Source organism: Medicago truncatula, chromosome 4 (genome assembly GCF_003473485.1).
Source record: "Medicago truncatula cultivar Jemalong A17 chromosome 4, MtrunA17r5.0-ANR, whole genome shotgun sequence".
Classification (NCBI taxonomy): Eukaryota; Viridiplantae; Streptophyta; class Magnoliopsida; order Fabales; family Fabaceae; genus Medicago; species Medicago truncatula.
The window spans coordinates 7334919-7359815 of NC_053045.1; the positions used below are offsets into that span (position 1 = coordinate 7334919).

A 24897-nucleotide genomic window follows, 5' to 3' on the forward strand; every position below is an offset into this window, starting at 1 on the left:
ATGCTAAAACCATTTTACTGTGGAAATGGTTTCTGTAAGTTGTACTCCAAAACCATTTTTGAATTTATGCAGGGTGCAAGAAAGAGAAGTCTTTAAAAATTGAAAATTTAACATTTTCTTCATTTTTTGTTAATTTTTTTAATTATATAATTTGTGAACTTAATAAACATAATTGAGTTGTCCGTGAACATTAAACAAGTTGATGTTAAGTTTTTTCTTGACAAGAAGTTGATGTTAAGTTAAAAAATATCAATATCAATTGAATTTTAAACTAAACTAAGGCTATGTTTGGTTCCAAGGAAAGAAAGAGGAGTGGAATGGAAAGAGAGTGGAATGATGCTCTTTCCACTGTTTGACACACCTTCATAAAGCTAAGGAAAGAAAGTTTTTTTGCGGATCCCACGTCAGAATTGTTTCTGCACCGAACAGATTAGAAAGTGGAAAGAAAGTCACTATTCCTGTTGCATTTACCAAAATACCCTCTGGTCTTGTATATTTTTACAACACATATTTCAATTTTTTTCTTCTTTTGAACCATACTCTCATAGAATATTTTATTATTTTCAATATTTATACACATTTCTTAGCATGCTCAAATTAGAACTCATGGTAATCTTTTTTTTTTCTATGACCAATTTCAATAGTGTTTATATCAAAATTATTTAAATGTATTTTTATTGAAAATCATTTAAATAACACAATAACATAAGCTATTTTTGTCATTTACTAAATTCATTTCTTTCTTTCCTCCCTTACTTTCACTATAACCAAACAACCAACAAATCATCTCACTTTCCTTTAACCTTCTTTTCTCTAACTTTCTTTCCTTTTACTATCCAAACATACCCAATGTTGAATGTGTTGGGCTTACCAAAACCATAATATTATTGCTTAAACCCTGCAAAAAATTTTTTTTTTTTTTGAAAGCCTACAAAATAATTGTTAAAAAACTAGAGGAGAGATTTTAGGTATGAATGTGAGTTTAAATCCAAAAGTGATATGATGTGGGTAACAACATCAACAACAACAAAGACATTATTATTCAACAAATTCAATTTCCACTTCTCCAAGTACAAGCAGAAGCACTTCACTCTTCAACTTCGTCTAATGTCTAACGCTAAAACAGCTAGGGTTTCTGATTCTTCTTCTCCTTCTCACGCGTCTCTCAAGCGCGTTGGTACCCACAATGGTAGCTTCCATTGTGATGAAGCTCTTGGTTGCTTCATGATTCGTCTCACTCGCAACTTCTTCAATGCTCAAATCGTTCGCACTCGTGACCCTCAGGTTCGTGTGGGACCCATCTCGGCCCCCTTTGGTTTCTGAGATTTTTTTAATTTATTTTTTATTTTTAAACTGTGTTACTGATGAAGTGTTTAGTTTTATTTGGTTTTGTTTCATTATTTGTTGTTGGGTATTGTGAAAAATTTGATTTTTTATGTTTGGTTGATGAAAAATATTTGATTTTTTTTATTTCATTTTTCGTGAAGAGTTCTGTTTTTTTGTTGGTTATTGAGAAAAATATGATTTCTTTACTTGCTTCATGAGAAAAATTTGATTTTTTTTCTTCAAAAGTGTATTTTTTATTGGTTATTGAGAATAATATGATTTTTTTTTTCTTAATAAAAAAGTGTAGTTTTTATTAGTTATTGAGAATAGTATATTTATCATTTCACTTGATGTTAAATAGTGTTGTTGCTGAGGAAATATGGTATTTTTTGTTTGGTTGATGAGAAAAAAATGAGTTATTTTAGATTGATTGCTATGCAATTTCGATACTTTTGTTAGGTCACTGGCGAAATGGTACTATAAGAGAGACTATTAAGAAAGATCTAGAGATTAATGAGTTTGATAGAAATATGTTATATAATAGAACATTATGGCATTGTTGGATCCATGTAGTCGACCCCATTTATTGGAATCAGGGTTGGTTGTTGCTGGCAAAATGTGATTTTTATTGTTTTTTCATGATTTATGAGCAACCCAGTGAGATATTGGTTTGTTTAGGAGGTATTTTACTGTTAAATGTAGTAAGTGACTGAAAAATGTTGTAGCTTTAATGATTTTGTGCATTTATTATTTGGTTGCTGAGAAAATGTTGGTGCTTTTAGATTGTCTGGAGTTTTTTTAATGATATATTGTTGGGAGAAGTGTGTGTGATGTTTTTAGCTTGCTGCTCGTGTTTCTTTTTGTTAATTACACCATGTGTTTAGCAATTGAATGAAGTGGAACATTGTGTCTTTTGTAATGTCTGTCTGATTTTTTTGTTTAAACTAAATTGTGATTCTGTAGGTGTTGGAGGGTCTTGATGCCGTTCTTGATGTTGGAGGGGTGTATGATCCTTCCCGAGATCGTTATGATCATCACCAGAAAGGATTTGAGGAGGTTTTTGGTCATGGTTTCTCCACTAAGTTGAGCAGTGCTGGTCTTGTTTATAAGGTAAATTTCTCATCCAAACAAGTAAAACCTATATTTTATGAAATGCTGGTTGAATTGAAATAAAGAGAAGGAAGAAGTTATTTTAATCTAGTTTGGTTCAAAATGAAGACGAGGGTAATAGAGGGGATTAAAATCTGTCCTCACTCAATTTTTGCTTCCATGCAATACTGAGAGTATTTGGAGGGGGTTATAGAAGATGATCTCTGTAGCATCGACACTTTTGATTGATGATGTGTCTGGTGCCTGACATGACATCGACACATGTGATTACATTCAATTGTCATTTTCTCAAATTATTACACGTGTCAAGGTCCTGTCTAAGTGTTTCATATAAGATGAATTTTAAATGTTTTAAATACATTGACTAAAATATTCTTATGCAAAATGTAGTATAAAAGGTTTTAAGGGTAATAAAGGTAAATTAGTTTTCAAGTCCTTCCCTCCTCTAACCAAATTGTTTTTTGATGTTTTTATTTTGAATATCATATAGCTTAATAATTCTACTATGCCTTCTTTTTTCCCTCTTTTTTCGGTGTGTAGCATTTTGGAAAAGAGATTATAGCTAATGAACTTAAGGTAGATGAAGAGCACCAAAATGTCCACTACATATATTTGGCTGTTTACAGGAGCTTCATGGAGGTAATACATTTTACATTGTACTCTATCCTACTTTCCAACTTTATATACATTTGTAGTACCTTGCTTGGTCAAAAAAATTCTGCGCATTTAAAACAGAGTCCCTTGCTTGGTACATTGATATCACAATCTTGGATATCATGAAAACAAAGTAAAGACAGGGAGAATTGAAGAGGAAACTTCTGATTGTATTTTATAATCTCTTTCTCTTACAATAATAATAGGGAAGAGTCCCCTATATAAAGCAAAGCTAACTCTAATCTGTCCTTACTAACTGACAGCTGACAGTTAGTTGACTTAACTAACGGAAACTTAACAGACTTATATTCTCTTATATTCCCAATCTGCACTAGTGTGGGTCGCACAATTAGGATAGGTAGAATTTTCAATGTTACAATAAGAAGAACAATTTCCAAGATATTCTGAGAACCTATACTCTCCCGCGATACTCGCTCACTGACTTACTAAAGGGTTTCATATGATTTATTGTACATGTATACTGTGAATCAGTCCTTCATTGTTTTTATATTCTTTATTGAATTGTTTGGGTGAAAGATAACTTTGCCTTATGTTGTGGAACATATAATTGAGAACCACACGTTTTTGGATTTAATTTGATAATTGCCTGCAGAATGGCTTAGGGGAATACTGGTGGGGTTCGTTAGTCCTCTTAAAGTGGCTGATTAGTGAAATAGAATATGTATTGTACATGTATACTGTGAATCAGTCCTTCATTGTTTTTATATTCTTTATTGAATTGTTTGGGTGAAAGATAACTTTGCCTTATGTTGTGGAACATATAATTGAGAACCACACGTTTTTGGATTTAATTTGATAATCGCCTGCAGAATGGCTTAGGGGAATACTGGTAGGGTTCGTTAGTCCTCTTAAAGTGGCTGATTAGTGAAATAGAATATGTTTCTGATAATTATTAAACAATTGAAATTATGATAAATGATATTCTTGTTAATTATTTCAGGCAATTGATGCCGTAGACAATGGAATCAATCAATACGACACCGACCAGCCTCCAAAATATGTCAATAATACTCATTTATCCTCAAGAGTAGGAAGGTTTAATCTGGATTGGACAGATCCCGATCAGTCATCTGAGAAAGAAAATGAAGCCTTTCATCGTGCCATGGCACTTGCTGGCAGTGAGTTTCTTGATGTGAGTAGTCACTGTTCATACCCTTTCTATTTGAACCATAAGAACATCAAGGAATTTTGAAATTTCTTTTTGCCTGTTTTACCTTTTCATTGTTTTCTAATCAAGTCCCCCTCTTCCCTTGCAGAGCGTTCGTTTTCATGTGAACTCGTGGTTGCCTGCAAAGTCAATTGTGATGGAGACCATTGCGGCTAGACAAACTGTCGATCCTTCTGGAGAAATTTTAGTTTTGAAAAGATTCTGTCCTGTGAGTTGATTATTCTTGCCTCCCTCTTCTAAAATTTTGTATGACATTTGAACTGAACTTTATTCATTTAAAATTTTGAATTAGGTCTAGTAACTATCTAATGTTCCGAAATCATGATTTGAAGCTTGAGTATGTTTTTACCCAACATCTTAAACAGTTAATTATGTTAAAAAAATATTATAGTTCTTTTATGTTGCAATTTTTTGTGGATTTGAATCCATTTATAGAAGTAATCCTGAAATCATGATTTGAGGTTTGAACAGGTTTTTGGACTTTTATCTTGAACAATTATTTTGCTGAAAAAGAGATTTCTTATATCTTTTTTGTACAAATTTTTCATTCAAGCTGGTGGGAACAGGATTTTATAATCTATTTCTTGAGTAGGTTTTCCGACTAGCTGATAACTGTTACTGCCTGTGACTGGTTGTTCTTGATCTGTACTCCACAGAGAGTTCTTTAATTAATGCAGTAATCAGGTAGCAAAACAACCTCATGGATGCTATGTTTTGAATACCTTCACTGTAATGGCTATGTCCGTGTGTTGATCTGACTATTTTCTTACTTACCCTGTTAAAATTAATATATTCTAAATCTATGGTACCAAAATGACTATCGACAGGCTGCTGCCGTTGTTTTTGTCCTAGAAGGGTCATCATGGGATCAATGTTCTATTATAGAGGAACTATTTATTTTGTCCCGTATACTAAATGTCCCATATAAGTACTGGTACTGTGTCAGAAGATTTTAACTGATTTTGTTTTCTGCAGTGGAAGCTTCACTTATTTGAGCTTGAGGGGGAGATGAAAATTGACCCACCAATCAAATATGTTCTGTATGAGGTATGTACTTTGTTTTCATTTTCTTCAAGTTCAATTCTATGCTTTAGTTCTCAAGTAGTCTCCAAAAGGGCATGTTGATAGATGTTTTAGAAGGACCGCTAGGATTGTGATTCACTGCAGTCGCTGAAAAGCTGCAGTCACGCAGTCAGAAATCTCAACCATCCAATTTAATACACAGTCCAGATCTAGCACTTTTCTATTTTCCCACCATAAGGACAAAACGCATGATTTTAAAAAGTGAAAAGCCAAGTTTCATGTCATGTTCTGTTCTTTTTTGTTTTCGACAGATCATATTCTATTCTAGTTCTTCATAAATGGAGCCTTTTGTGGCCAATTCGTGCCTACCCAGTCAAATTCTTTCATGCCAATATACCAATCTACTCAATTTCCTAGTGGCAAATTTTTGCAATCTATGCCAATTTACTCAATTTCAACCTCACGATTTTTATTTAACCATGCCAATTGTGAGTGGTTTTTGCCATCCATGTCAGTTAACTCTATTGCACAGTGACGTGTTCTTCCCAGTGTCCACCGCCGTCATCAAGACCGACGCTGAGACACCTCGTCTGAGCACCAACACAGACTTCCTCTACCACAACACACCACACCACCACAATTTCTGTTTTCCATTGCTGTCATTCGGTTTACTCATTGCGCAGAAACAGTGAACAATCTAAGTCAAACCATGAAAGGGTTGTTTGCAATGGGTCATACTGTGAAATTGAGAAAAATTGATAAACCCGATTTGAATCAAGATTGATAGGCCCTTTATGGAAGATGAAAATAAGAAATGAATCGCATGAGTTATGCAGGAGAGGTCAACATAAGAGAAGATTGATGATGACCGTGAGAGAAAGAAAGAAGATTGAAAGCAAGTTGTTTTGAGTTTTGAGAGGAAAATAGAAAGTCAGATTTAGACTGTGGAATAGATCGGATGACTGAGATGTTTTTTACTGTGTGACTGTGGTAGTTTAGTTTCTGCAGTGAATCTGCATCCCTTCAATGATGAAAAAACCCAATATGCCTTTGTTTTAGCTTTAAAAAAATAGATTTTATGTTAGAAAAATTTAGAGATTTTTTTTGAGATTTAACAAAAAATCACTTTAAAAAATGTTTTTTATAAAATTCCTAAACAAACACTTAAAAATGACAAGTTATTTTTTTATAAAAAAAATCCAAAACAAACACCCACAATCAGACAATGGGTTGTTTAGTATGTTCAAAGTTCAAACTTCTAGCCAGATGTTGAAGTCCATATGAAGGTTTAGGTAAAACAGAGTTAGAATTGAATTTAAAATGTATAACAATTGTAATAGTATGTAAAACTGTAAATTCTGCGTCTATAATGAGATCACACACCTTGTATTATTAATGGTTTTACAATAAATGCAATGAATGCTTAATGAGTAAGCACTAGCCTAGGAAGTTGTATACTCTAGGAGTAATAACAATCAATTATCAGGGTAATGCAAACTGCTGCAATACTAGGCTGAGTGGTTTGGGTTAAGGTTATGGATGTTCAAAAAATTCATTTTGAACAGCACCTTGTATTGAAACTGATCAATGCCTGTAAAAACCAAACCACTTGAAACAGTCTTTGATTGGTCAACCACTTTAGAAAAGTTGTTCAAATGATCAAATTAACCAAACCACACATCTTCTCTATGATTCGTAAGCCGTGATCCATTTTCATCCCAATTTCCAAAATCTTAGATTTGTCACGAACCCTAAACTAGCTCTTGGTGCTCATATGTGTTCTCTTCTTAAAGCTGATCTCAAAGTTTAGGTTGACAATTTTATTACCTCTGTAATTGCTCAACTTAATATATCATCACTAGTGAGTATAATTTTCCAATTGCACCATTAAGGTTGTTGTTTTGTGGTGAATATATCAGTATATCTTTGATTTATGTTCTTTTAACATATCAGCTGATTTCTCCACTTGTACTTTTTTCAATATTCTCTACAGGATGAGAGAAGCAAACAGTGGCGAGTGCAGGCAGTTTCAGTATCTCCCGATAGATTCGAGAGCCGGAAGGCTCTACCTTCACAGTGGCGAGGTTTAAGGGATGACATACTGTCTAAGGAATCTGGCATTCCTGGTTGTGTTTTTGTCCATATGAGTGGATTTATTGGCGGAAACCAAACTTTTGAAGGTGCTTTGGCCATGGCAAAAGCTGCTTTGAAGATGTAGGCAAAGGATTGTAACAAGTCAAACACTATGATCCATTAATTTTGCAGGAACATTTCACAGTCTAGTTTTATGGTTGCATTAAAGGGGCAGAGGGATGGGAACAGAGGTTTAAAGATAATAATACTGAGCTATTAACTTTCTTAAGGATAATTACAATTGAGTTGTTAACTTTATTCACTAATGTATTCTGGATGCTCTTTTATGATAAAATGTCACTGGTTTTTGTTTAATCAGGATGTATCCCCATAACATGAATTTTTTTGTTTTCTTGAGAGCTCTAGAGTCTCAGACTATGAAAATTCCTAAATGCAATGATTTATGTGAACACATTTTTTTGTGTACTTTATTAGTTCCTTTCAGTTTATGTTCTTAATAAGTATTGTGTTGATGAGCATATCTGAATTGTACTCAAACTGAAATTTTGGAGTTGAAACTATAAACGTCTAAAAAAAAGTAAGGTTTGAGATTGAAGCAGAGGGCTTGGGATGTAGGGGAAGAGCACCTGGGAATGTATCATATCTATTTTTATACATTCCTTGTAATTTTGATCTGGTTTAATGAGGAAAGTAATAAGGTTGTTCATTGTATCATTGTGAATAATTGAAGTTCTTACTATATGTTCTCCATATGGAACCACATAAAATCTGTGTACAGTTCTTATTGTGTGTGTGAATGTGATCATAGCAAGGAGGTTCACCACGGAGGCGATACCACCCTAGCAACCGAGCTAATTTCTGGTGGTGAAGCCAGCCTGTGGTGGCTTTTCAGATACAGATTATCTCAGGCCTTGTTTTGATTCATGTGAAACCCTCTTGATAGCAACTTCAGCCTTAGAATCTGGCAACATTCCTTTGCAAACTTGATCAACATTTCTTAATTTCTTGGTAGGATTATCACATCAGCATTCTTGATTTTTTTCTGTACATGTAAAGGCCAAGTAAGAAAGCAGACAATGCAACAATTTCTAACACATTTATAATCAGGTGTATCTTTTTCTTCTTTGGCCATACAAATTGTGGGAGATAAGAGATCAAGGGGTGAGTTGGTCCACCTATTTTGAAGCTCCAACCCGTACATGGATTACTTTCTTTTCGGTTTGATATAGAATGTAGATGGTGCGACATTGATAATAACTGACTCATAACTCACTCGCTCACTCTGTAACTCCTAAGTAAGAAACTCACAATTTTATATATTTCAATGATGATGATTCAAGGAATGTTTGACCTTATTTATAGTAATCCTAGAGGCCTCAGAAAGAATTGTAATGAAGTAATGAGAATGTAAGAAATAAAATGTCATCGTAAGTGACTAAGTGGTTGTATGTCAACTATGATGGTTCTATGCCATGTTATAAAAAATTATTTGAAATTACATATTTGCCCCAAAAACTTTTAAAATTACAAATTTTCCCCTAAACTTTTCAATATTACAAAGTTACCCCCTGAACTTTTGCCCCATTTTTTTACAGAAATTACAAATTTTCCATGTACATTATGAAATTACAATTTTACCCTTGGTCTAACAAAATACGACTTATCAAGAAAGCCTTTTTTAGTGCCATTCACATAGAAGATCTTATTATGGTCTATGGTTACATTTTAATTTGATCTTCTACGTCAGAAAGAAAGTATTCTATTTATTAGAAACAAATTGCAGTATTGTGAATGTTTCCAAAAAGACAAAATACAAACTCTTGGTGAAGAAAAATCCAACTAATACAAGAAACTATGAATGCACAACTGGTATGGCTGGAGTGTAATTGAAATAGAAATGATGAAAAGCAACGAGAATGCAAGAAATAAAATGTCAACATAAGTGTTTGGTGGTTGTATGTCACTATGGTGGTTTGTATGAGGTAAGGGATGATGCATACTAGAGGTGGTGCAAGGGGCTATATCTTGTATGTCTAGATTTGTACTTTGAGCAAAATCATAATTATCAATCAAATTTAGAATCAGTTTCCCACTTTTGAGATTGAGATCTTGTTTGATTGAACCCTGCTGCTGCAGAAGTATTGCACATCATGCTGTGGATGTCAATTCCAACATGGTTGTCATCATTGATATCCCTTTTAAACACAGTGTCTTGGATTAAAGCATAACCAAACTGTAAAGGTGAGTTGGGTCCAGGAAATGCATCACTCGCCTTACAAACCTGTTTTGTATGAGTGAACCAAGTATCAAAAACAGTCAAGGTTAGTTTTTTACTTCCCACTCTATTGAATTCAACATACAAAAGCTAATGAGGTTGAGATGACACAAGGAGGATCATAACCATGAACATAAACAGAAGATGAGGAAGTATAAACTAAGTCAATGACAAGTCTTCTTATGGTGATTTCAAGATGAAGAAAACATTGGGATGGAATAAGTGATATTTTATAGGTGCCTACCCTATATAGGAATGAACCAAATATAGTAACTAGTTCTGCACATGGATCAGCAGTAAAGTGAAAGATCCATATGCATATGATGCATGGAAGATGAACAACCACCTCGCTGTTATCGTCTACTTTCTCCGGTCACTATTATAAGCAAGTAACTCACAATAATTGGGACTTTGACTCTCCAATGAGACTGAGTTATTCCAAAAGATAGATCCAATGATCAAAACATTAGTCTTTTATCAAGTATCTTGGTTACAGAAGTAAATAACTAAAATTTTTATGGTAAGGTTTTAAGGCAGTAATATGTTTATGTTTTTGTTGTTTTATATAACTTGTTCATTTAATTGTTAGAATTCTACATATCATGTAAATCAGCTTGCTCTAATGAACACAAATTTGGCAAGATGATTGTGCAAAATGAAAGGAGGAATGATATTGCCAACATTGCTTTCTATAAGATGTCACTCTCAAAATTCAACCATAGGACACCATCAATAACACAAAATATACAACCTAAAGTGGTGAGATTAATGCACCTTACATAAAATATGGTGAATGATCCAAGAAACATAGTAAAATGTTTTTCAGACTGCTTTAAAAAATCTCCATATTTATGTACTCACTTAAGAATCAACTAAAAAGTGTATGTGCAACTTCCATCGTCACTTCTGGCTGTCGGATCATAGTTTTCTGCAGAAGGGTCAGCGCAACCTTCTTGGACAGGTAAAGGAACTTGCTGAGCTCCTTGTCCTGCATCCAAACAATAAGATAACAGGAAACTTTTAGTCCAAGTTATTGTCAAGACCGACGCGGCATTATTTGTAAGTCTAAAGCAAAGTTTTAGGTTATGCCTTTTAAAGATAATAACAGGAAAATCAAAGGACTAACCATAGAAGTTTCCAGTCTTGATAGCATCGTCATTTGCATCTCCAAGAGCTGCCTCACTAAGGTATTTGTCAGCTAATTGGACCCTCTTCACATTCTCTTGTTCTTGGACAAGCATATTTCCATACTCTAGTAGTTTGTCAATAGTCATCTTTGGTTGCTCAAAAGTTGGAGGTCCCTCTTTTGAATTCACAAGCCTTTTCCCAATACTCTCCACACCGATACCAGATATCCAATTCCTGACCTCATCGTCATACACTCTCGCCCTCAAGGCACCAAAAAAATCTACAAAGAAATACATTAAACATTTGATTATTCACATTTCGTCCATGTCTCAGACTCGTATCATGGTTAATAATAAATATAACGATCTTGTTTGGATAAAAAGACTCAATTAAGTGATTATAGCATAAGAGTTTATCATTGAAGTTCTTGTGCATGGGCTATTTTTATAACAAAGGATAAAATAGAGTCAAACTATGTTCATAAGCTATCATGGAGACTTCATGAAAATAATCTGAAAACCCTTAAATACAATCTCAGATGTGTGTTTGTTAGTAGAAAAAACAGACCCTAGTAACTAAAAATTTTGACCTGAAACTTAGATTGATGTATGGCTTACCAATTGACTGTCCAGGGAATGTGTCGACAATCTTGACAATGTCATCCTTAGGGACACCATCTGTCCTGAAAATACCTTGACAGACACCAACCCTATCGTCACGAGTAGGTGCCCAGTAGAATTTTTCCATACGTCCATCACGAATTAAAGGAGCATACAACGTAGAGAAGTCATTGCCAGTGACGATGATAGGGACGCGGGCATTCTCTTCTTTGTTGTACATACCGGGAAGTTGAACATTGGTAGGGTTGTCAGCAATGTTCATGAGGGTTGCATTTACCATCTGGTTGTTGACTGTGTATTGAGTAGTGCCACCCATTCTACCAGCTCCTGCATCAAGATCATTGATGAAGAGACAGCACATCTTTCCTTTTCTGATAATGTCGGACGCCTCACGGTACCTTTGCCTAATCAACTTTGCAGGCTCTCCTGCATTTCCACTTTCCAATTCTCCGGCACTCATCATTATAGGGCTAATTTCCAAAGAAGTAGATCAAAGAGTCAGTAACTGAGTGTCAGTTTCGTCTTATTTGTACCTACGCCTAAGCCAAGTATCATAGTGTGTGTGCGCGCGCACGCGCGTGTGTGTAACAAATGGAATTAAACTAACTTGGTTAATAAGAAAATGCTAACATTTGCCTGTCATTTTTATTTACCTGATTCCCATCTTGGCAAATACAAGCTCACATTGAAATGACTTTCCTTGACCTTTGCCTCCCCAAATGCCCAATATGAGAGGAATCTTAATATTTGGCAAGTTGAGAAAGTTCTTAGTGATGTGAACAACAAGCTTGTCCATAAATGCAGGTGCAATATACAAGCCATCAACTGTGTTGTCCATATTGTACCTGAACATATCAAATCGAGATTCAAATCGTGAATCAGAAGACTTACTTTTCAAATCGTGAATCCGATCTTATTATGAATCATAAGACACACTATCAATTAAAATATGACATTTTTATGTAAGAACAAGTGACATTTTTAATCAAATAATAAAAGAAAAGTCACTCGTAACACAATTTTAACAAAAAGGCAGACTACAACAAGTTTAGGTAGTGATTCATTAGAATGAATGAGATTCATCACTGTGAATTGTGGTTCATCACAATGAATCGAGATTGAAGATCAGATTCATGTTCATAATAGATATTTGTATCAATTGGATTTTGTTTTTTATTGAATCTAGATACGACTCACATATATCATAAGATACCGATAACCATGTACTTAAACATAAGTCAATTACCATTCAACAAGTACAGAAAATGAAAACACTTCGGTGTTCAAAACCTGAGCTTCAAATCTTTGTTAACTGAATTAAGGTGAAATGAACTTACTGGCGAAGACCAGTACTGATATAATCATAGGAGCTCATGACAGCATAGTGAGTTCCAGCATCCATTGGAGCTTGAAAGACACTGTCCACCTTTCCCTTTCCCCTAGTGATATCCTGTTGGTCATCCGAGGTGTCATAAGCAAGCCCAGCCCATCTGTCCTTTGAGGTCTGCTTCTCCTCATTATAGTCAATTTTTGCCGAAACCTTAAAATTACCAGACAAACTCTTCTGGCTGGAAATCGCAGATCTCGCTTTCTTAAGGCTTGTTCCAAAAAATGCTGAATTTGTCATAGGAACTCCACTGCTAGAGCCATTCAATTTCAACTGCATACAGTGTTACAGACCGTTATTAGTCCTCAATTAACCATGAACTCTAAATTGAATGAGAATTGGAACATACTCAGATGAAAGTAAATCAAATACATCTATATATTTATATCCCTAAAATTCAGGAGGAGTCATGTTCATGGATAAAGACCTAGAGTCATGGTTTAAAAAAAAAGGTTTGCAGCTGCAATTTGGACTGTTATATCAAGGTTTCTATGTCTCCGCAATCACAACTTGGTCGCGATTGAGGCTGCATCAGTTGCATTTTTACTACGATTCTCCACGATATCAAAGATTACAATGCGAGTTCTGCCACAATCTAAAATCTTACAGATAAGTGAGCTCACAATCTACTCCTATTAACACTCATACAAATAGATACATATAGAAGGTGCATCATGTATGTTTTATATAGGTCTATGTATAAAATATACTATAAAAAATAATTGGGAAGGCGAAAATTATTATTAATTTTAGTGATATTAATGGTTGTTTTACTACCGTGTCCTGAGGGGATTCGAACTCTATCCCATGAGGTTGCATGGCCAAATTCTTGCTGCTAATCTAGCACATCTTGGACTTAAGAATGACCTTTTTATTTTTATTTTTATGTATATAGTTATATACTTAAAAAATGAGAATATTAGAAACAATATCAATAATCAAAAGCATAAGTGAAACAACATATGTTTTATCTATTGACTAGACCAAAGTTTGTTAAGAAAAGCATTCTACCTGTGCCATGTTAATGGCTCCAACAATTGTCACAGAAGTTGCCATTATATAATATGTTATTGGAAACCAAAACAAGTTTGGTAAGTTTGTTGAATATTAAGAAGAAGAAATGGAACTGAGTTCCAAAGTGATTGGATTAAGTTGAGTTGATAGAAAGAGAGAGGTGATAGGAAGACTTTATAGTGTGATGAAGAAAGTTAAAGCTGAGTGGAGCATAGAGTGAGTACATAGATATAGATAGATGTGGCAAAAAAGAAAAGAATCTATGGATTTAGTTGAGAATTTATCAATAGCCACACAAATGAAATTGTCTTTATTGTATTATTATTGTTAGGTATTATTGTTATATGTTATTATTACTATGTCTAGTACGTGGCTTTATATGTAATGGAACTTGGTTTTGGAATATGGTTTCTGAATATACCATATGACTTGGTTTACAAACAGAATGGAAGCTTCTTGTAACTTTGATTATTTAAGGTTTGAATAATTGAACCTTCCTCCCTCTACTACCACTCATATTTTATCATTTTATCATTAATTACAATATGGAGAAAGGAAGAAAAGACAAAATCATACTACATTAAGGTTTTCCATATGATTGAAATTATGGTCGATTTGATTTTAACCTTGTACCTTCCTCTTCTATAGTAAATCAAACAATATCATACATATAATAATGGTAAATTTAATAGTATAAATATCACATTTTTTGTTCATGTAAAAATGCACCATTTTAAGAAATCTAAACATATCATTTTATTTCCTTCTTTTTTGATTTCTTTAGTTTGATAAATCCTAACACTATATTTTATTATCTCTTGATTTCCTTAGTTCGATAAATCCTAACGCTGTATTTTCTTTTCTCTTGATTTCCTTAGTTCGATAAATCTTTTTTTTTTGGTGTAAATGTATTTTTTTATGGTGGTAGTTCGATAAATCCCCACATTATATATTTGTAGGATTGTATAATTAGAATAGTAATTTATTAGGATTAGTCCCCTAATATCAAAAAAGAAGTTTTTTTTTTTTTTTTTTTTTTTACAAACATCTAAAAATTAATGTTGAAGAAGTTTTTTTTTCCATACCATTTATCATTTTCATCACTTAAACTGCATATTCTTTTCGTAAATTTCGAATTTCACAAATTAAAACCCAGATTTTCTCATCAATTCTCAATTTATTATACCTTAATCAAATTTACCAACAAATAAAACCCTAAACCTCAATTCCAAACTTAAATCTCCTTCCAAAAAAAAATATATATATTCAAACTCCTTCTTCAACTCTCATCTCTTCCATCCCAATACACGACGACGAAGACGGTTGCAGAGGAGGTTCCATCTTCTGTGAAGAAATCACAGTAACATTCGGTAACACTCCTTAATCCAATGCACCACTATGTAAAAAATCGAATTTTTTCATCTTTTTCATGTTTTCAAACTCTCAAAATCGTTCCTTTTTCAATCCAACAAATGGGTATGTCTTCAATTGCTGATACCCTTTATACCCATTTGAATAAAACCAATGGAATCACCATTGAAAATGCATTATCAAAAACCAAACCAAAATTGGACTCACAATGTGTTATTCAAGTTCTTAATAAGTGCTTTCCAAAACAGTCCCAATTGGGTGTTAGATTCTTCATTTGGGCTGGATTTCAATCTGGGTATAGACATAGTGGCTATATGTATAGGAAAGTTTGTAACTTGTTTGAGATTGATAAGAATCCGGAGATTATTTGTGATGTGATTAAGGCTTATGAGGTTGATGGGTGTGTTGTTAATGTTAACATGTTTAGGGAGGTTTTGAAATTGTGTAAGGAAGCTGAGAATGTTGATTTGGGTTTGTGGGTGTTGAGGAAAATGGAGGATTTTGAGATGAAACCGGATACGGTAATGTATAATGTTGTTATTAAATTGGTTTGTAAGCAGGGTGATGTTGAAATGGGTGAGAAGTTGATGAAGGACATGAGTTTGAATGGGATTTGTCCGGATTTAATTACGTATATGACGATGATTGAGGGGTTGTGCAGTGCGGGGAGGTTGGAGGAGGCGTATGAGATGGTTAAGGTTATGAGGGGGAATGGTTGTTCGCCGAATTCGGTTGTTTTGTCGGCTGTTTTGGATGGGTTGTGTAGGTTGGATTCGATGGAAAGGGCATTGGAATTGTTGGATGAAATGGAGAAAAGTGGGGATTGTTGTCCTAATGTTGTTACTTATACGTCTTTGATTCAAAGTTTCTGTAAGAGAGGTGAGTGGACAGAAGCGTTGAATATTCTTGATAGAATGAGAGCTTTTGGGTGTTTTGCTAATCATGTTACCGTTTTTACTTTGATTGAGAGTCTCTGTACCGAAGGTCGTGTAGATGAAGCTTACAAGGTGGTTGATAAACTTGTGGTGGAACATTGTGTCTCGCGTGGTGATTGCTACAATTCACTTGTGATTTCTTTCATAAGGGTAAAGAAACTCGAGGGAGCAGAGAATCTCTTCAAGGAAATGCTTGCTGCAGAGATCAAACCTGATACTTTGGCATCTAGCCTTTTGCTTAAGGAGTTATGTTTGAAGGATAGGGTACTGGATGGGTTCTACTTGCTTGATACAATAGAGAATATGGGATTCTTGTCTTCCATTGACTCTGATATTTATTCTATTATGTTAATCGGCCTTTGGCAGAAAAACCACTTGACAGAGGCCACGAAGCTTGCAAAAATAATGCTTAAGAAAGCCATTCCTCTGCGACCTCCTTACAAAGACCGCGCAATTGATATCCTAAGAAAATATGGAGAAAAAAGATCCTGTGAAGCAGTAAACCGGCATACATAAAGAACTTTGGTCATAGTGTTATGAAAGAGGCCGCATTCATTCTTTATCAGCTGCAGCTGGGTGAATTGGTGCCGCGGCTCTAGTACATGTGGTGGTTGGTGGCCTGGTAGCTTGCCAGTCCTGGTTTGAAGGAGATGATGGAAAAGTTTTGGTGACGAATCTAACGGTTAGTAGTAATTGTCCACCATGGACCACATATGGTGGTGGTTGATGGTAGAGTCCGTCGTAGTTCTATTAGTATATTACCAATATCTCACTCATGTACACTTGGATATTCTAAATTTTCTGTAGTTTGTTAGTCTATTCAAGTTATAACATACTTCAATCAGATTCTGGATCTATTTTTTTTAAGTTTGAAGAAGATTGTGTTTCTTGTAGGAGTATCATTGTTACCAACAAAATAATTAAAATAATATCATTTCAGTGAAATACATACAAATTTCTGTCTTTTTTTTTTCTTCTTTCTATTTACTCTCGATTCTAACATGGTAGAGAGAGCTTGTTAGTAATCCATGGCCATATCTTTCAATCTTATAGTACCATTATTTGTTTTTGAGATAATAAAGCCCTGATGTCGTAAGTCGTGCTTTATTACCTGGAACTGATAGATGATAGATTCAGTTAGTTATTTTCTTTTGGGATAACTTAATTTTGAAAGGAAGAATTGCTGATATGAAATATTGCTTTTCTCTTGTACAAAAAACTAGACTAGGGAATGCGAACTTTTACATACAATTATTATTGTTGAGATTGATCCTGCAAAGATATTTTGATATTATATATATTTCCGTTACAAGTTAAGTTATTTTGCTAAACCAAATTGACACACATGACACGACGTTGACACCAACATGTAGACTTCAGTAATAATTTGAGAAAATGGAAGTGATTGTACGTAACCACATTGTCAGTGTTGTCTTGGTGTCAGACACTCAGATACACCTTCTATTTAAATGGTCGTAGATCCTAACCAATACCTATGGACGTGTCAAGGATCAAAATGTGATAGTTATAGAACTCAACAAGCAGTTTGAGGACAAAGTGATCAAGCACAGGACACAACTCAGAATGCATTAGAGTCCGAAGCAAAATGTAGTAGGAATATGGTGTGTTCACCAAAATGCACTCTCTAAAGCTGTGCATTTTAGACTAATTTCCCATAAAAGAAAAATCAAAGCTTAATTTTTTTTATTGATATGTATGGGCTACTACTTACACATGTATATCAATATGTATAATTAAATCATCTTCAGTTTATTCTAACTGCCCCAGAATAAAGAAAACTGGATGCATAGAATAAAATGTGGAAAAGTATGCACAAGCAAAAAAAATTGTTTTCTGAAAATTTTAAGTTCGTGCTCTAACTAAGTCAATGGCATAGTTGTGGTTCATTTTTATTTGCATCTGGCTCATGGAATATAAGTTATTGTTCTTGAAGTAAGAAGCTAAAGACCAGCAAGAAACATGAAAGGTACTTTTTCATGGTTACTCCTATGTATTAATATTTAAGTTCAAAGTTGGTAACAGAACACAATGTATGCCATCATGTTCCCTTTACTGGACCTCTTTATTGATCCTTGTGTTCTTTTAGGTACTAGAATTTTATATTAGTGGCCGGTAGTATAGAACTTTCACCATTCTTTGCTGTGTTGAGTTATAAGTTAGTTTTTGAACATTCTTATAATTGTGAAACTGTATGATCTGTTGAAGCAATATTTTGATCATTTGTTCCTCGCCCGACATGATTTTTCATAGTTCGGCCTCTATTTCAGTTTCTGAGATTCAGATTTGTGTCTATTATTGTACTTAGATAAGAACAAAACAAATCGGTGCAAGAAAAGAGAAAACTGTATAATGACCATTCAAAATTGAATGGAACAACATACATCATAGGAGTTTAATAGAATTGATATTACTTGCTCTAGCAACTCAATTTTAGTTGTACAGACACCAATTTCTAGAAAACTTTTGTCCATTTACAACCAACTCTCGAACTAATATTTATTCGAACATGATGGTTATTTTAATGTGATTGCATCCTACCTCTTGAACTGATATTATTATTTAAGATATAAAGAGGGAATGAGTGATTACTTAATTGAAGATAGCATGGTTGAGTACTTGAATTTTATCATATACCATTCACTTGGAAGTGGTTCTTATGATGATTAGCAAATTATTTGAAGTCTAATGCTTAGTGTTAGCTTTTGACTTTCAAGACGTGGTAATATATTTTGGTATTTACTCTAAAAAACCTTCGAAGCATTAAAAGCTTGCTTGGGCTCATATTTTGTAAAATCTGATAATTTTTTGGGGGTTCATTGATGTCTTAATACAAAAACAGAAAAGCAAAATGATTTTGATGGAGAAGAGGACTTGGATAACGTTTCTGTATCAGAATTAGGGGAAATCAATTTGATTCTATATGATTTTATTTTATTATCTTTGTTTTTATTTTGGATTCTGACATTGTATCATTACTATTGTAATTTGATTTCCTATATGAACTATTTAAAATTGTAGTAACAAGACATGAGTATTATTCCATTACTTTGTTAATGGTATCAGTAGCGCTAGTATTATTACTTTGCTTAGCATGCGAGAGGCACGGGGTTCCATTTCCCGCCCGCAACTCCAGGATATCTAATTAGTGTCCTGAATAGGTAGTTCGGTTGGTGAGCTAAGGGACATTGAAAGAGATTTAAGAAGGTCCCAAGTTCGATCTCCATAACTAACACTCTCCCGCTCCCCTCTAACAATTACTAACAACTAACATTTTCCTATAAAAAAAATAAAAAAAATAAAAAAAAAAGTAGCTCTAGGTTAAGGTTCTACTATTAAGTGGTCTACAGCTTCTCTACGATCCGTATTTTGACCCCCTAATGGTGTACGCTAATGTGTGGAAGAGAACAACAACACCAGATATGCTGTTAAAGACGACTTTTATGAGTACCGGTGATAGTGGTGGGCAGCTGCAGCGGCCCTGGAGTTCCAGATGATGGCAGCTGGGGCAGTTTCTTTTGGCAGCGGCGGTCTCAACTCTCAACAATGATTTGTCTTTTTTTTCTTTTTTCTTTTTTTCATAAGGGAGCTTCAAATACCCTTAAGGTCGAGGTTCATTGTCTCAACAGGAAAAAAAAAATCATGTGGAGTGGTTCCAAACCGTTTGAACATGAGCAAATTTTATATATTTAGGATCCAATTTATACACCCATTAGAAAAAAAAATTAAAATTTTTAGGGACCTATTTACATTTTTTGAAAATTTAGATTTTACATGAATTTATAAAAAATTAAAAAAAAAATACCAATTTAATTTTTCTTTTAAAATGTAGGGATCAATTTACAAAGTTTGAATTTTAATCAAGATAATGTGTAAATTTTTAAACATATAAGAACCTATAATCTAAAATAATTATAGGACCAATCTTAGATTCACATTGCATACAATAAGGAATTATTATTTTCAAATTCTTAGTTGATTATTTTTTGAAAGCATTGTATCCGGTTAATGATCGTCTAATATGAGGATTCGAGCCCGATAACTAAAAAAAACATAATTCGTGGTTTTAGATCTACACACAAAAACATATGGTATTTGAAATTTTCAAGGACGTATCCGGGGAATACCGGGTTCGATTCCCTGTGGAATAATACTTGGTCAGTGCGCATGTCTCTACGCAAAGTCGAATTAGTCACTCACCTTTGGTTGGTCGGAAACCGGTGCGAAAGCCAAAAAAAATACCTCATGAAACTATTCATTTTAAACTTTGAAATTTACCATCCAAACAATAAAATTTGCGAGGAAGAATTTGAATTACATTAAGAAAATCCCCCTATCCAAAGAGACTGGTAAGGATTTATTTTATTTTTCAGAATAGAAATTTCCCAGAATAATAACAAAAATAATAATAGTTTATTGTGTCCCCTAAAAAAAAGTCTCTTATGCAATCAAGATTCTTTTAAAAATCAGATATCGTTATCATATCAGTGTATCCCCCACTTACATACAAAATGTTATCATCAAAATGCACATAATAATTGGTGGCATTTCACATAGGAAAGGTCAATCTTTTTCTACCATAGGAAAGTTGGATTCAAAGATTAGATTAAGTGAAGAACATATTCTTAACATGCACTTTCAACACTAAATTTTTCTTTACGCTATCTTTCAACAATTTTAAAAATTTTGAAAATTAATTTCCAAAAATTAAAAAAATCGAAAAAAAAATTCAGATAATTTTTTTTTTAAATTCTGTAATTCATTTATTGAATGTTAGAAAAAAATTTGAAAAATTGAAAATTTATTTATTTATTTTTCAATAAAAATAAAATTCTTGAAACTAAGATAAGTTTTTATTTTTCTAATTTTTTTTTAATTTCGTAATAAAATGAGATATTCTGAAAAATAAAATAAAAATCCTAATTTTTTTTTAAAATTAAAGTTTTTTATTTTTAAAATAAAATTCTGGAAAATAAGTTTTTTATTTTCAAAAAATATTATCTAATTTTTTGTTTTTATTTTGAAAAAATCTTTTTAGAATGTTTGAACACCGTTAATAATTTGAAAAAATCATATAATTCGGTGCAATTATATGTATCGGTGTCATGTCGATGTCGGACATAACACGCGTCCAACAGTCCAACACTAAGACACGTTTAATCTGAGAAATGCCGGTGCTTCATAGTGTATAGATGAATCTTTGATTTAAAATAATAAAAAGAAAAGAAGTGTAACAATTTTTTCAGTGTGAAACTGAATTGGATATCACTATCAATGGGAAAGACATATAGATTGTGTTAGAGACGCTACGTTGACATGTCCGTGTGGGGTATTGACTTGAAATCAATTATGTGACCCCAAAAATCAAAACATAGAATGTCTTTGATGAATCTTTGGATCGTTGAGGGTACTATGCTTAACCAAAATCATGAATTATTTGTACTTCTCACTCAGTCAAGGTCACAAAGAATTAACAATTCAACTAAACTAGTCTTTTATGTGTGTTGGAGTGTTCTTGTGTTCACATTCATTTTTTTTGTACTTGTAGTACATAGTCAAGAGACTAAATGCATTTGATGGAACCCACTAGTGAGGAAGTTAATCAAGCTTATATGATTAAGAAGTGGAATTAAATGACACTTCTCAATATTTTATTGGAGTGGAATTGAGTGAAATACAAGAAAATAAAAATAAGTTTATATTTTATTGTTTAAATGAATATTTGATCAATTAATTAAATGACACTTTTCCATTCTTATGAAAAACCCCTCGCCTTTTTTTTCTTTTATGTAAGTTATATGATATTATTGTTCTCACATAGTTCATTAATAACACTACAACAACTATAAATCTAATGAGAATGCCAATGAATGTCCTAAGAGTATTGATAAAAAAAAAAAAAAAAAAAGTAACTTTGTATAAAACAATAGGAAATTGTATGGTGATGTCATGAGAATGACTTTTTTGGTGAAGTTATCACTATAACATCAAAAATTTAATGAATAACATCCAACTTTTTGTACAATAGCATCAAAAGTCCAGTCCTCATAGTATCATCAATTTATCAGATTAACAAGACTACATTTAATTTAATTTTATCATACCTTGTTATAAGCGTAACACCCCACAAAGTGTAATACTTAAGACTATCACATAATATCATCAACTTTGTTTGCATGTTAAAGATTACAACGATAAAATAATATTTGTAAGTTCAAGATGTTGCAAGCATTACTAGATGAATTACTATTGATCATTAATCAATAATCAACAATTTAAAAATGAATCAAACATTAAAATCAAAATTAACTTTTTCAAAAAAGTCAGTTTTCTGACTGCACCGTAGAAGCTCCCAACAAAAAATATTGTAATTATTACCATTGTTAATGAGATATTTTAGCAATGTACGCTCTTCTCACACTCGTTAGTTAGCAATTACGGTGTCAGGTGTGTTAGTTTTGCTAAAATACAGGCTCGTTGAAATAAAAGGAGATGGATCAATTTAATAGAGACTACAAAATATATAATAAATTCAAAACAACATTATTTGGAGCATGACACTATATTATTTTAAGGACAAAACTTAGGTACCGTTACATAGGTCCAGTTTTTACTGTTCACGAATTATAATGGGACACCTGGAATATTTAATTATATTAAATTAGATAGATGATTTAACGTCGTTAATTCCTTTCCGTCTTCGTCGTGTAATTCTCTGTGATCCATTATCCATCACAATCTCCATCCTCAATGTTGCCAAATAACCACCGCTAAGAACTGACTGTGTAACAAATATCTAATCTCTAGGTATAAATAACTCTCAGAAAGCAAAATCTCACCCCTCAATGAAAGAAAGGAGAAAAATTAGATGCATGAATTTTGGACAGAAACATGAAATTAAGAAACTCCAAATGGGAGGGTATGGAAGATCTTCTCTTAAACAATTGCAGATGACAGATATTTTGTTGGATTATATGAGAATTTGTTGTCAATTTTTTGTCTATCATAATAAATCAAGGAGTCTGGGCTTTTATCATGTCTGATGCATATACGTTGGTGTTGGTGCCCTGAAGAGAGAGGGTATGGATGATTAACAAGGGGAAAATATATGGCAGAGTAGTATGTTGATTCTCGAAAAAGTTCAAATCAACAAGGAAGAGAAGTTCCCGCTGCAGTTCAAGAGGAGATGGAAGAAAACAGTATCGAAACAAAACGTTAATTTCTTAAGAGCTTAAGTGTACAAAATAATTGACGTGTCATGTGTTGATTGGAGAACAGCACCTACAGCATGTAGGGTACTGTAACTAAGTTTTATCCTTATTTTAAGTTCACGTCCCAATCCATAAGTGGCAACACTCCATAGCTGAATCTACGTAGGAACAGGGTTTAAGTCCACACGGTCTTAATATAATTAGATCACTCTTACACCAATAAAGAAAGCATAGTAGTACTCTTGGAATGTACATCAACAATAAATTAGTTCATCCCCTAAAAAATATATTAGTTCAAATTATATATAATCTATGTGAACTTTCTAACTGATCTATTAGATAGAAGATTGACACTTAGGTATGCGGATGTTATGATGTACGTATGGGTAGGAGGAAAACATGCATGTGTGTATTTATCGGGAGTTTCACCATTTGTGAGACTAAAGGTCGTGGCTTTTACGGTAGAACAAACAGCCATAAAAGCTACGATTAACAAAGTGTCCAAACATGAAACACGAGAAAACGTGTTCTGACTATCAACATGCTTTTATATCATTTGCTTTTGACACTTTGAGCTTCATAGCACTAGATGTTGTTAACCTTTTACATAGAGTTCAAAGGGTAATGCATAGCAATGTCATGTCTCCTAGATCATGAATGTTCTGTTACATAGATTGATTTTACCTTTCAAAAAGGTCTAGCGACACAACTTGTTGTCTTTTTATCTTCTATTCATGTGTAAGTAATCATTGATATATGTAAATAGAATGATATCATATGCAGAATTATAATAGGGTTGACAATGAACCGAACCAACTCGATTAAAGTTTTGATTCGATAATTGATTCGTCAAACTTGGTTCATGAACCAAATGAGCCGAACTTGAGCTGAAAATTAAGTTCGTCAACTAATTGAGCTGAACTTGAGCTATATGTAGTTCAACTTGTAACGCCCACTTTTGTTAATTGTTTATTTAATCGAGTTTAGGTGATTATATTATATTTATATAATATATGCATGATTTTGGTATGTTTTGATGATTTACGATGATTTGATCGATGACGTGATAAGTTATGAGTTTTGGAAGATTTGATAAGGAATATGAGAATTATTTTATTGTTAAATGAAATAAAGATTTGAAAATAATATAAAATATTTAGTTGAGGGCTGTTTTGATATTTTAAATAGTTTTGGGGGAGAAAGTGAGATAAGATAAGTAATTAAGAAGAGATATAAATAGGAGAAGACCTAATATTTTAGAAACTCATTGTACGTGAAAACTTTTGGAAAAGGGAGAAAAAGCTTAGAAGGGAGAAGAGCTTAGAGAGGGCTGCGATTTCTTCATAACCAGGTAAGGGTGAGACTAATAATTCAAGGGTTAATAGGGGTTTACCCCCCTGCCATTTGGGGTACTTTTGGTTTACCCCCCACAAAAAAAAAACTTGTAGATTCCCACTTGTAATATGAAGATTCCTTGGTTTACCCCCCTACACCCAATAGTCAGCATATGACTGGATAAAAACGGTGACGTGGTTGTCTGAC

At 33.3% G+C, this 24897-nt stretch overlaps 3 protein-coding genes across 4 annotated transcripts; 2 read left to right on the top strand and 1 right to left on the bottom strand.

The window, feature by feature from the left end:
• Nucleotides 1–883: 883 nt before the first annotated feature.
• On the top strand, nucleotides 884–7861 carry LOC25491572 (MYG1 protein). Its single transcript, XM_013599534.3, has 7 exons — nucleotides 884–1284; nucleotides 2290–2436; nucleotides 2977–3075; nucleotides 4052–4243; nucleotides 4368–4487; nucleotides 5255–5326; nucleotides 7296–7861. The coding sequence occupies exons 1-7, from the start codon at nucleotides 1000–1002 to the stop codon at nucleotides 7518–7520; spliced, it is 1140 nt and encodes a 379-aa protein (XP_013454988.1). The 5' UTR covers nucleotides 884–999; the 3' UTR covers nucleotides 7521–7861.
• Nucleotides 7862–9139: 1278 nt separating this feature from the next.
• LOC11412610 (ribulose bisphosphate carboxylase/oxygenase activase, chloroplastic) lies at nucleotides 9140–14063 on the bottom strand. 2 transcript variants are annotated; one of them, XM_024782435.2, is made up of 7 exons: nucleotides 13818–14063; nucleotides 12757–13079; nucleotides 12073–12264; nucleotides 11417–11889; nucleotides 10798–11079; nucleotides 10533–10659; nucleotides 9140–9677 (listed from the first exon to the last, which is right to left on the bottom strand). In XM_024782435.2, exons 1-6 carry the CDS (start codon nucleotides 13860–13862, stop codon nucleotides 10544–10546), a joined length of 1431 nt encoding a protein of 476 aa, XP_024638203.1. In that variant the 5' UTR covers nucleotides 13863–14063; the 3' UTR covers nucleotides 9140–9677; nucleotides 10533–10543. The 2 variants fall into 2 exon arrangements, with proteins under 2 accessions (XP_024638203.1, XP_003604901.1); XM_003604853.4 differs by lacking the exon at nucleotides 9140–9677 and having other exon boundaries at nucleotides 10315–10659; nucleotides 13818–14062.
• A 1229-nt stretch (nucleotides 14064–15292) lies between these two features.
• On the top strand, nucleotides 15293–16642 carry LOC11419259 (pentatricopeptide repeat-containing protein At5g47360). Its single transcript, XM_003604854.3, has one exon. The coding sequence runs from the start codon at nucleotides 15293–15295 to the stop codon at nucleotides 16640–16642; it is 1350 nt and encodes a 449-aa protein (XP_003604902.1).
• The last annotated feature ends 8255 nt before the right edge of the window (nucleotides 16643–24897 follow it).

Coding starts and splice junctions, on each gene's coding strand:
- LOC25491572 (XM_013599534.3), top strand. CDS start 1,000: ATGATGTGGGTAACAACATCAACAACAACAAAGACATTATTATTCAAC. Junction 4,488..5,254: donor TTTTGAAAAGATTCTGTCCT/GTGAGTTGATTA, acceptor TGTTTTCTGCAG/TGGAAGCTTCACTTATTTGA. Junction 5,327..7,295: donor TCAAATATGTTCTGTATGAG/GTATGTACTTTG, acceptor TATTCTCTACAG/GATGAGAGAAGCAAACAGTG.
- LOC11412610 (XM_024782435.2), bottom strand. CDS start 13,862: ATGGCAACTTCTGTGACAATTGTTGGAGCCATTAACATGGCACAG. Junction 13,080..13,817: donor GAGCCATTAACATGGCACAG/GTAGAATGCTTT, acceptor CACTGTATGCAG/TTGAAATTGAATGGCTCTAG. Junction 11,890..12,072: donor TTTGCCAAGATGGGAATCAG/GTAAATAAAAAT, acceptor TTTGGAAATTAG/CCCTATAATGATGAGTGCCG.
- LOC11419259 (XM_003604854.3), top strand. CDS start 15,293: ATGGGTATGTCTTCAATTGCTGATACCCTTTATACCCATTTGAATAAA.